The sequence below is a fragment of the Macrobrachium nipponense genome, chromosome 13, assembly GCF_015104395.2.
Source record: "Macrobrachium nipponense isolate FS-2020 chromosome 13, ASM1510439v2, whole genome shotgun sequence".
NCBI lineage: Eukaryota > Metazoa > Arthropoda > Malacostraca > Decapoda > Palaemonidae > Macrobrachium > Macrobrachium nipponense.
In genome coordinates this window covers 9,356,628-9,369,385 of record NC_087206.1, presented here as the reverse complement: position 1 = coordinate 9,369,385, position 12,758 = coordinate 9,356,628, and the positions used below count along the sequence as shown (strand labels likewise).

Sequence of the window (12,758 nt, the reverse complement as noted above, 5' to 3'; positions counted from 1 at the left end):
TTTGGCATGGCAATGGGAAATCCTTTATCACCACTACTCTCAAACCTGTACATGGAATTCTTTGAAAAACGCTACTTAACAATATCATTTATATTCCTGTAAAGTGGTATCATTATGTTGATGATATCTTAGCTGTTCTTCCTGTCGGTATTGATGTAAATGATTTACTCTCTAAATTAAATAACCAGGTACCATTGATTAAGTTTACTCTAGAATTAGAAAAAGACAATTGCCTCCCTTTCTTAGATGTTTTGATACATAGAGAACAATTTCAATGTAAATTCAGTATTTATAGGAAACCGACCAACAACTTAACTTATGTTCATTTCTTCTCAGGCCACCATCTCAACATAAAAATATAAATTTTTTCCTCTATGTTTTTACGAGCATTGCACATTGTCAGTCCACAATATTTAGATAAAGAAATTGAATACATAAGAAAAATAGGGAAAGATTTATGCTATCCTTCAAATATATTAGATATTTGTTATAATAAAGCCCACAAAAAGTTTTATAGTGTAAGTAACACGCAGAAAGAAAATTCTAAGAACATTCTCAGTTTGCCTTATTTTAACGGATTTGAAACCATTAAATCATTGTTAAAAGCTCTTAATGTCAACCTTGTTTTTTCCTATAATAACACACTAAAAGGAATGTTAATAAAAAATGGCCCCAGAGAAAGCAACAACATAATATATAAAATTCCATGTATGGATTGTCCCTCATTTTATCTTGGACAGTCTAGCAAAGGCCTAGAAGTAAGGCTAAGCCAGCATAAATATTCTGTAAAAACTGGGCAAACATCTAATGCAATATTCATTCATTTAAGTGAAAACAACCACCGAATAAATTGGGTTAGTAGTACAGTAATTGCAAGGCCAAGAGATGTCTTATCACGAAATCTTTTAGAATCTGCTTTAATACAACTTACTTTTCATTGTAATTTCAATGTTAGTCATGGCCTTTTTCATTTAGACCCTTGTATTTGTAACATGTTTAAGAATGACCTCAAAGATATAATTACTGACTTAAATAAAAATCAGTTGCCTTAGAGTTATCTTTGTTATAATGTATGTCTGACATGTATTGTGAATATGGTTTTGTTTACCAAGTTCTGAATAGCTGTCACCTATAATCCTTTAATTGTCTTGTCCTTGTATCTGAGATGATTGTCTTAAACCTTTAATTGCACCCATTGTTTATGCTTGTTTGGGAAGGTTTCTCATCTTCCAGGTGTGTCGGATTCTAGGTACTAATCTCTTTATAATCCATATCTGTCAGTTATACGAATCTTCTTGTATTGTCTTTTGTCCCATTTATGTCAGTTTCTGCTCAGTAAAGGACGTTTAACATCGAAAGATCTCGCAGATCCTCTTTCGTTTATTTTTCCTTTGTGGCATATATCTTTATATATATATATATATATATATATATATATATATATATATATATATATATATATATATATATATATATCATATATATATATATATATATATATATATATATATATATATATATATATATATATATGGACTGACGTATTCGTGGATTTCTCTCTGGAACATATACCCCCATTATTTGTGGAAAATTCGCCTATTCGCTGTATTTTCCTATGAGAAATATCCACAAGTTTCTAGTTTTGTTTATCAAATTCATCATAAAATGCACTTTTTGTGATAAAACTATCAAAAGAAACAGGTATGAACATCTTTAGTGGTTTTTTCTTGAGTGTTACCCAACAAAATAGGCGGTTTTAAGCATTTTAACAGGGGTTTCAACTATTCGCGGGTTATAGCTATTGGGGGTGGGGGGGTGGTTTGGTACCTATCCCCATGAATATGGGGGAACTGTGTATATATATATATATATATAAAAAATAAAAATAATATATATAGATATATATATATATATATATCTATCATATATATAATATATTAATATATATATATTGTGTGTATGTATGTTTTTTTGTATTTAAATGTAGGAATATATATGCTTATATATGTATTTCTTAGTCTTATAGCAAACCTTCACAGACTACTGCATGCGTTGATGAATCATGAAGGGTAAAAAACCAATGAAACAAGGATTATTACTATTATATATTATTATTATTAATTATCAACAAGTAAATAAAAAGAAGAAGACTGAAAACCAAGCTATTATCTTTTTAATCACAAAGCGAGACCTTCATCCCCATCTTTGCAACTTGATAAGTGAGAGTGGAAAACCACTGCATTTAAATGTGACCACCTCCCCCCCGTCCCCCCCCCCCCAGAAAAAACCTGGGTAATATATACATCAAGGTCGTGAAGAGCCATCAGGTAATCCCATCTTGCTACCATCTGTTCATCGACTTTTAGTCGTTTTATGACTTATTTTTCTATGTAAAAATAGGGATATTTAGTCTTTATTTTTGTCTTCTATATAAAAAAGGGAAATTTACTCGTTTAATGATTTTTTTTCTATAGAGGAAAGGAATTTTAGTCGTTTATTGTTTAAAAAATATTTTTTTGTCTTGTAATTATTGTATTCTATATAAAAAGGGGAATTTTAGTCGTTTAATTACTTTTCTTTAGAAAAAATTGGAATTTTAGTAGTTTCATGACTTTTTATAGAGAAAAGGTAATTTTAGTCGTTTGATGATTTTAGTCTATTGAAAAAACATGTAATATTTGAGAAATATTTAAACTCTGATTCCAGGAAATGGTATATCCAAACTCTGATTCGAGGAAATTGCATATGCAAACTCTGATTCCAGGAAATGGTATATCTAAACTCTGATTCGAGAAAATTGCAAATGCAAACTCTGATTCCAGGAAATGGCATATCCAAACTGATTCCAGGAAATGGCATATCCAACCTCTATTCCCAGAAAATGGCATATCCAATTTATGACTCCAGGAAATTGCGTATCCAAAGTCTGATTCCAGGAAATTGCATATTTAACCTCTGATTCTAGGGAATGGCATATCCAAATTCTGATTCAACGAAATTGTATGTTCAAATTCTGATTCCAGGGAATTTCATATCCAAATTCGGATTCCAGGAAATTGCACATTTAACCTCTGATTCCAGGAAATGGCATATCCAAATTCTGATTCCAGGAAATGGTATGTTCAAATTCTGATTCCAGGGAATTTCATATCCAAATTCGGATTCCAGGAAATTGTACATTTAACCTCTGATTCCAGGAAATGGCATATCCAAATTCTGATTCCAGGAAATGGTATGTTCCAATTCATGATTCCAGGGAATTTCATATCCAAATTCTGATTCCAGGAAATTGCATATCCAACCTCTGATTCCGGGAAATGGAATATCCAAACACTGATTCCAGGAATGGCAAATCCAGCCTGATTCTCGAATTTACGATCTATTTATGAGCATCCTCGTAGGGGGTTGTGTCATAAGTGCACCTCCTGCTGTGTGCTTTGGGCATTACTTAAGGTTCTTTGCAAAGTCCCCTTGGGTCCTAGCTGCACTGCAACCCATTTAATTCCTTTTACTGTACCTCCGTTTATATTCTTTTTCTTCCATCTTACTTTCTACCTTCTACTATCAATTGATTCATTGTGCAACTGCGAGATTTTCCTCCTGTTACACCTGTCAAACTTTCTTTACTCTCTGTTTCCCTTTCAGCGCTAATTGCTTCATAGATCCCAGCACTTGGCCTTTGGACTAAACTATATATTGTATCTGCTCTATGAGCATTGTTAAAGATTTACTCCTCGTGAAACCTTAAGTGCTAAACTCTGAAATATTAAAATATCAAACTTTCACCTAAAGATGTAATTTCAAGTAATTTTTCAAGAACTGGGATGGTAAAAGAATTACTTAAAACCACTTACAACCAAAAACTGAATTTTGTTCATTAAATGTGCTTGCCGATTGCATGCAATTCCTTGAGATTAAACCTCTCCCCTTAAGATAAATAAGTTTTAATGTATGCGAAAATTATTTAATATTCCCGCCTCAGCTTTGGCTTTTATGATTTATATAATAACGTTTCAATATTTCCTCAATTTGCATTAAGTAAGCTTCCTGATTGCATGCAATTCGATTGAGATGAAACTTCGTCTCTACAAATAAATTAATTTTAATATGCGAAGGTCATTTAATATTCCCAACTCAGCTTTGCTTTTCATTTTATAAAATTCTGATATCCTCTCGGTGAAATATCCAATCACCAAGCATCCTTTATAATCAATTCACCATTTTTCTTTTGAAACTCGTTTTCTTTTAATCCACGTACGTATCTTGCAATTTTTTTTTCTGCTCAGATTTCCCTAACACCTCCTATGTAACAAAATCGCGCATTGCGGTTTCCCTGTCAGTCCTTCAGTTATGAGTCAAGTTCTCTCAGTCAAAACACTGTCATACGCCTTCGAACGTCCGAAGGCTCTCTCGTCCTTGTACTTAAACTCTGTCAACTTTCACCTTGAACTTTGTTTATTTGTTTGCATATCTAGAATCTCGTTTCGCTTTAGTGCCTTATTCTCTCTTCTTTCTTTCGCTTGTATTAATTGTGTCTTTTTGGGTAAATCTTGAACCTTTCCATGAAATCTACACACTACAGTGCCTTCTTCTTTTGTAGCTGTTAGTCCAGTCAGATAGTCTGCAATTATTGAACTGCTGCCAAGCCTTTATTTGCCGTCATTTTTCACATGCATGCGCACGAAACCTTATATATGCGTATCATAGATATATATATATATATATATATATATATATATATATATATATATATATGTATATATATATATATATATATATATATATATATATATTATATATATATATATATATATGAAATCATAAGGTAATTACTATTCACATATTTAGCACAGACTCACATATCAAAATAACAGATCTGAGTCTGAACAATGTGAAACGTAGTGAAATATCTACCGCAGCGAAAACCTGAAAATAAAAAGATCGGTTTGTCGAAGATAGATTCTTTCAAATGTACTATTATGATTGGTGTTTCTTCTCTGATAACTTCTTTAATACTTATCCAAAGGATTGTATTTATAATTCTTTTGATTTACATTCATGTAAAGGATTTATTTAATTTATTCACTAATACTTCTCCAAAGGATTTTATTTTATTGCCTTTGATTAACAGGTGCGTAAATGATTTCTCTAATTTATTGACTAATACTTCTTCAAAAGATTTGACTTTTATTGTCTTTGATTACATTCATGTAAATGATTTCTCTAATTTATTGACTAATACTTTTTCAAACGATTTTATTCTTATTGCCTTTGATTTATATATATGTAAATGGTTTTTTCTAATTTATTGACTAATACTCCTCCAAAGGATTCTATTTGTATTGCCTTTGATTTGCATTCATGTAAATGATTTCTCTAATTTATTGACTAATACTTCTTCGAAGGACTTTATTTTAATTGCCTTTGATTTACATTCATGTAAATGGTTTCTCTAATTTATTTACTAATACTTCTCCAAAGGATTTTATTTTATTGCCTTTGATTTACAGGTTTGTAAATGTTTTCTCTAATTTATTGATTAATGCTTCTTCAAAAGATTTTATTTCTATTGCCTTTGATTTATATTTATGTAAATGATTTATCTAATTTATTGACTGATACTTCTCCAAAGGATTTCATTTGTATTGCCTTTGATTTACATGTGTGTAAAGGATATCATTTAACACAGGAGAATCCTTGGGTCCTTATCCTCTATTCCTTCCTTGGCCACGCCTCATCCTCAGACCACGAGGAATATGATCCTTCTCGTCTTCAAGGACACATCCTCCGTATATTGAAGATGTCTGCGTATTATTCACATAACACCCCCTCCCCCCTCTCTCTCTCTCTCTCTCTCTCTCTCTCTCTCACTCGTCTCTCTCTCTCTCTCTCTCTCTCTCTCTCCCTCTCTCCCTCTCCTCTCTCTCCTCTCTCCTCTATCTCTACTCTCTCTCTCGCTCTCTCTCTCTCTCTCTCACTCTCTCTCTCTTCTCTCTCGCTCTCTCTCTCTCTCTCTCTCTCTCTCTCTCTCTCTCTCTCTCTCTCTCTCTCTCTCTCTCATGCATAAACCTTGAATGACAAATTTTCACGTGTGTTAATATGTGCCGGTCTACGACGACAAAACCATTTTGAGTCAAAGAGACAGAAAATGGTTGACATGCCCAGGGCATGATGGACTCGTGGCATTGCGGTTTGACGGGGTGGGTAGTACCACCAGACGTTGCGTGAGTGGGTATAAATTAGGAAGGTGTCCAAGCGCGGCAGGTCATTCCTGGTCGATCTCGCTCAGACTAAACAACGGTGAGGAACAAGGCTCTCTCTCTCTCTCTCTCTCTCTCTCTCGCTCTCTCGTCTCTCTCTATATATATATATATATATGTATGTATACCTCGTTTATTTATTTACTTATCTATATATGTATCTATCTTTGTACTTATTTATTTATTTATTTATTTATTTATTTACTTATTTATTTATTTATTTACAGAGATGTGGGTCATCCTTCTTTCCTCGATTGCAACGGCGTTGGCCCTTCCGGCTGATATGGTAAGTGCTGTTGTCAGAGATGAAGTGCTCTTACCAAAGATTAAATGCTGTTACCAGAGACTAAGAAGTTGGTCCTTCCTGCTGCCATGGTAAGTGCTCTTACTAGAGATGATTAATGTTGCTGTTACTTGAGATCTAGTGCTTGGTCCTACCTGCTGACAGGCTAAGTGCTGTCTCCAGAGATGAAGTGCTGTTACTAGACACAAAGTGATGCTGACAGAGATCTGGTTCAACTTTTACCACAACTTAGAGGACCATATTGCAAGTTTCAGCAACAATAATCGCGTACTCGGGGAGTAAGCCTACAAACTACATTGTTGTTTTTTGTTGTTGTTCTTGTTGGGGGCTAGGGAAGCCTAAAAAGGCCTGAAAAAGGTGTTTCGCATTGAGTTAAAGAGACAGGAATTTTAGGATTGGATATTTATGATTTATTTATTAAAACGAAAATGTAAAACAATAAATATGTATGGTAAATAGTACAGAAAAATTATTTCTAATAAAATATAGCGTATTTATTTTAATTTTCGTTGGTGAAACAAGGCTCTATTTGAACATAGGTTTTAGCACGTTTTAATTTACAATAAAAGTTATTATAGAAATATAATATTCACAATTCATGCATGAGGGGAAAAACTTGCACGCATCCCGGGTAAGCTGGAGGCCAGATCACGCCTTGTTTTATTTTCACTTTTAGAGAAATGTACCACTAAGCATAAGATCACCTCTCCGTTTTCTATCATTTCCTGACCAAAATTCTCATGCAAATTTAGTTTACATCATTTTTCAGCTTCGTGAATGAATGAACAATGATTAAATGCCATATCACAGAAATTACAGACTCTATGGAGACATACAAAATCTTTCAAAATATTAAAAGTAATCAGAATAATTCATTCATCACTAGGTTATCGGCGAGGCTACAAGCGAAAGATGAAATCTACCTTAGTTTTTCTTAATTCTTTAATAAAGTGATCATATAAGTAAGCTTTGACAGAGGAAGGAAAATAGCAACGGTAACGAAACCAGTAAAGGTAACTACAGTTCAATTAAATGGCACGAGCTTCGTTCATATATATTTGCTTACTCGCCTCTCTCTCTCTCTCTCTCTCTCTCTCTCTTCTTCTCTCTCCTTTCTCTATATATATATATATATATATATATATATATATATATATATATATATATATATATATATATATATATATATATATATATATATATATATATACATTATTACCCTCTCTTTGCAGCCAATGCCTTACGACTTCGCTTATGGAGTGAATGGCGGTGAATTCGGTGACATCAAGGCCCACAAGGAAGTAACCAGCGTGGACGGACGAACTGAGGGAGAATACCGCTGGCTCCAACCAAATGGTCTGTACATGTACGTATGGCGGGAGTTTAAGGACCATAGGCCCTGAGGAGTTCCCGAATAGTTGTTACATTTCTGGTTGGTTTCTGTATCCTCCTCCTGATTTCACTTACACTCTCCAAGCTGAATTTACTTTGTGTATGCATGTCTGCTGTCTTTAATTTAACAGTCTGATCATTTTCTGAAAAGGCCCATTTCACAAGAAAGAAATTTTAATAGACCACTATATTCTGGCCAATATACACCTGCCATCGTCTCGAGGTCTATTGGAGAGAGACAAAGGTAAGATAGACATTATAAATCATGAGTGTAGTTGTACACACTAATAAGTCATTTTAATGAGTGATATAGGCTGTCACTGAGAAGTTCTTGAAAGCAAAGTTGGTTTTTGTCCCATACAAGCCATTAACTTGTCTCTTGTTGGTGATCAGTATCAGAGACATTCTAGCAAATATTTAGACTAATTTTTGAAATCAGTCTCAATATTTGTTCAACTGCTAACCCAATTAGTGTTGTAAGCTTCTTTGCTCATAGGAAGTTTTAACCTAACAACTAAAGTTGCAAGCTGGGCAAATACATGTCTCAAACTTTTCTTGTCAATCTCGTCAGTGAATTTTCTTTGTATCTAAATGCATTTCAGTAAAATTAGAAACTACTTAAATATTGGACTCATAATTTTCTTTTCGAATGCTTCCCACGTTTCTTTTTTCTTGTGTTTGTAAGGGTATGTTGTAGAGGTCTATTTTGATTAACATCTAAATTGACTGATATTTATATTAAAATTGTCAGCTTGTAAGTATCTTTAATGGCACTGTGAAGTTTTTGAGTTTTGCTTTTTTATTAAAAAATGATAATGTTTTGCTTTTGATCTGATATCATCAGGATTTATTGAATCTTTTGCTGTCCTCCTGAACAGTGTAACCCGCTACTTTGTCGACGGTAATAGTGGCTACCAAGCAACAGTGAGCGAAGAAGCAGGCCCAGAAGTGACGAACTTCTATTCCAACAGCCAGGACGAGCAAATCAGCAGCGCCCAGCAAAGCTTTGACAGTCAGCAAACACTGACCAGTCAGCAAAACTTCAATAACCAGCAATCTCAGACATCTCAGCAAACGTTCTCTCAGCAAGTCACAAGTAACCAACAGAGTCAAAGTAGCAGCGCTTCTTCAGTCCAGGGATCAGCAGGTCTTATAGTCACCTCTCAGGCTGCAAATCTTGGGGGAGTCAGCAGTCTTGAGAACTCACAACAATCAAGTGCTTTTGATGAATCTGGAGCAACCAGTTCTTCTCAGCAACTATCAACTGGCTTCAGTCAAGTGAACACAGAAAGTCAGACTGGATCAGTTACTGATCTGCGCCAGGGTGCTGCATTAAGCAGTGTTAGCCAGTCAGTTTCAGCTGGAAGCCAGTCAGTTTCAGCTGGAAGCCAGTCTGTTTCATCCGGTAGTAACGAGCTTGACCAAATTACGACTGTTGCTCAAATACAGGTAAGACCCGCTGTGATTACATTTACAAACGAAGCTTCAGCTCTGAATAACATTGATGGGTCTAGAGTAACTGAATCAAGCCAATCTGGAGCTGTTAGTCTTAGCTCCAATACTGCCTCCAGTAGTTCCAGCCAGTCAGCAACATCTGGATCAAGCGCATTTACCCAGTCTTCATCAGCAGGACTTATTAGTGGGTCCTTGGGAGCTACTCAGTCTTCCTCAGTTGGAGTCAGTGCTGAGTCTTCCTTGACGGAGGGTTCAAGTCAATCTGCTCAGTTGAGTCAGAGTCAAAATAGTCGCAACAGAGTAACTTCAAGTGCTGCTTCGTCTTCCAGCAGCTTTAGCAGTAACCAGCAGTCTTCCAGCAGCTTTAGCAGTAACCAGCAATCCTCCAACTTTAACCAGCAGTTAGGTGCAGCCGTGCTGGCCGGAGACGTCAAGAGCATTGCTGTTATTCTTGCTGGAAGCCCAGAGGCCGCAAAACTGCGTAAGAACTAAATTTCTTGAACTTAGGTAATAACAGCTACAGGCATCTTGAAATGTTTCGTAATTTCTTCTATAAGTTAATAATTTAAGGGTATTTTTGGCGAAGGGTTGATAAACTTTGTCGATCTATGGAGGTGGTTCTCAACTATGGGGGGGATTGTAACCAAGGATTTTTAGTATTATATACATATCATTTGTAATGCACCTTTTGAGGCAGACCATTTTGGAAAGGGCGATGGGGTGAATGATTTTCTGACATATGGTGAAAGGGTGCATGGGCCAAAAAAGGTTGAGAACCACTGATCTATGGTATTATGATGAGTTTCATTGAAGGATCGGTCAACTGAGAGAAGTTTTGATATTGGGATGGACAGGAAACATAAATTTACACGAAAAACGTGGTCAGTCCCTCCAGTTTTTTTTCTTTTCTTATTAATGGAGGACCTCATTCTGTATCTATGATGTAGACCATTATATCTTAATAAAGATAACCAAGCATTCCTATGATTTCTTGTCTTTGTTTAAGAAATACAGCCCATATTAACCTAGCAGCTTATCGTTTAGTATTTGTGGAACAATCTAAGATAAAGGAAGGAAAGGGATATAAGAAATTATGTGTATTTTTAAAGAGCTGGAATGTTCTACGTGCATTTTGTGTTTTCGCTGAGAATTTACTTCCTGACTCAGAATATAACAATGGAGACTAGCAGGATAAAATACACTAGGATCACGAAAATTTAAAATGTTAGAGCACATTTTAGAAAGTATAGTAAGTAATTTACAAATGGACGGGAGGAGACATGCGACATATTTAAGTATATTTTGATTTAGCTTATGGTACACAAAATAAAAGGCCAGTTCTAACTTTTTTCCTCATACATTCCTCTCACCAATCGTTTTGGAACCTTTCCTACATCCTAACAAAACAGCTTAGTCAGCTGTTAAATTGTTTAGAACTTTAGATGAACAAAACTAATTTCAGCTGTTAACCGGCCCCCCCCCCAAAAAAAAAAAAAAAAAAATCAAAATAGCCGTTATGGATGATCTTACAGAAAAAAACGAAGGAAAATTGATCAAATAAATATTAATATGTATATCTATAAAATAACAGACAAGAAGGAGAGAGATCACAGAATTTATCTGTAAATAATTTGAGTAAATAAATCCAAACAACTGCCTAATAAATGAGTGAACATTAAATCTCTGTCTCTCTGTCTCCGGGCTTAGTCAGGGGTTTGGCTACCCGTAATTAATGACGGAAAAAACTATAACTATTGTCGTCGAATTCAGTTCATCCCTATTCTGCATCTCACCAATCGATCACTATTTCAGTTAACAACAGCCGGAGTAAACCTTGCCTACCCCAGTCTCCTTCACAAAAATAAAGGACAAACAATTCACAGTCGCGTACATTGACGGTAAACTTTCCAGGGCTGCCTGTCACCAGATGCCAGTCAGGAGGCAGTCACGGACTCTCCAGTGCCAGTCATCCAGACATTGCCTCGGATCCGAGAGGGACCTGGACGTCGATACGTCAGTCATATTCTGAATAATTGCAGTGGTTCCTCTGCTCCGTGTGAGACGTTGACGGATAAAACAACATTCGCTGCAAGAGATCAATTGTCACAAGTATACTGTGTAAAGATCAGTATCTGTTGCAGGAATGAATCATTGAGTGGTTTAGAGAGAGAGAGAGAGAGAGAGAGAGAGAGAGAGAGAGAGAGAGAGAGATTTCACTGAGCCTCCGTCAGTGCACTTCACGTGTGGTGAACAACTGTAGGCATTAATTAAGGTTTTTCGCAGCCTCCCTTCGTCCCCTAGCTGCAACCGTTTTCATCCCTTTTACTGTACTTCCATTCATATTCTTTCATCCATCTTCCTTTCCACCCTCTCTAAAAATTGTCTCATTATGCATCTGCAAGGTTTTCCTCCTGTTACACCCTTCAGACCTTTTCATTTTCCCTTCAGCGCTGAATGACCTCATTGGTCCCAGCGCTCGGCCTTTGGCCTAAATTCTATCTATCTATCTATCTATCTATCTATCTATCTATCTATCTATCTATCTATATTCTTCACTGAGCCTAAAACTTTAAATTTGCATAAGAAAACTATTCATAAATCGCTTGAATAAACTAATTAAATAACTTTTCTTCAGGCAGTGTAGGATCCAATTGTGGAATGGCTGTTATTTCAGATATCGCAGTTAGTAATTTGTTGATGGTGAAGAGGAACCGCAGAAAATAGTAAACGATTTTAAGAGTATTTATAAGAGGAGACTTTTAAAAGTATTAGACTACTGTAATAAGTGTGAATGGAAACCATAGGCGTAACTGCGGGAGGGGCGGGGGGCACGTGCCCCCAATTTGAAACTGGTGCCCCCCAGGTGCCCCCCCATTTTGAGTTCATGAAGCTTATAGTAATAGCCTAAGCTTAATTTTCATATTATTATTATTATTATTATTATTATTATTATTATTTTATTATTATTATTATTATTAATGTTAAAGTTTTATACATCAAGTAGTTTGGCTATTTTTTTTCTACGAAGATAAGTCGAGTTTTACCATAAATAAATAAATAAATAAATTTTCTTTCTTTTATATAAAAACTTGATTCACCAATTGATAGGCTTAAATCTTTTAAAGCAACCTTAATATCTCTCCATATGACTTAAAAGAAAGAGAATGAGTATTATGATTTGTGCATGCCCGATGGCCCCCTATATTCAGCTGTGGCCCCCAGGTCCGCCCCCCCCCCCCTTAATAGACTCCTAGTTACGCCTATGATGGAAACCAGTGCTACTTTAAATATGTGAACTATGTATGGGCCTGTGCCATGCCTTGAAGGTGTGGATTATTAAGCCTATG

The 12,758-nt window shown here is 35.3% G+C and overlaps 1 protein-coding gene across 1 annotated transcript; it reads left to right on the top strand.

Annotated features, from left to right (window-relative positions):
* Nucleotides 1-6,260: 6,260 nt before the first annotated feature.
* LOC135225627 (uncharacterized) lies at nucleotides 6,261-10,398 on the top strand. Its single transcript, XM_064264941.1, has 4 exons — nucleotides 6,261-6,300; nucleotides 6,488-6,546; nucleotides 7,797-7,930; nucleotides 8,835-10,398. The coding sequence occupies exons 2-4, from the start codon at nucleotides 6,490-6,492 to the stop codon at nucleotides 9,901-9,903; spliced, it is 1,260 nt and encodes a 419-aa protein (XP_064121011.1). The 5' UTR covers nucleotides 6,261-6,300; nucleotides 6,488-6,489; the 3' UTR covers nucleotides 9,904-10,398.
* Nucleotides 10,399-12,758: the final 2,360 nt, after the last annotated feature.

What these genes read in the sequence shown, in the direction of transcription:
- LOC135225627 (XM_064264941.1), top strand. Translation starts at nt 6,490, where the DNA reads ATGTGGGTCATCCTTCTTTCCTCGATTGCAACGGCGTTGGCCCTTCCG. An exon ending in TGGCCCTTCCGGCTGATATG is followed by an intron (nt 6,547 to 7,796) that starts GTAAGTGCTGTT and finishes CTCTCTTTGCAG; the next exon opens with CCAATGCCTTACGACTTCGC. An exon ending in CAACCAAATGGTCTGTACAT is followed by an intron (nt 7,931 to 8,834) that starts GTACGTATGGCG and finishes CCTCCTGAACAG; the next exon opens with TGTAACCCGCTACTTTGTCG.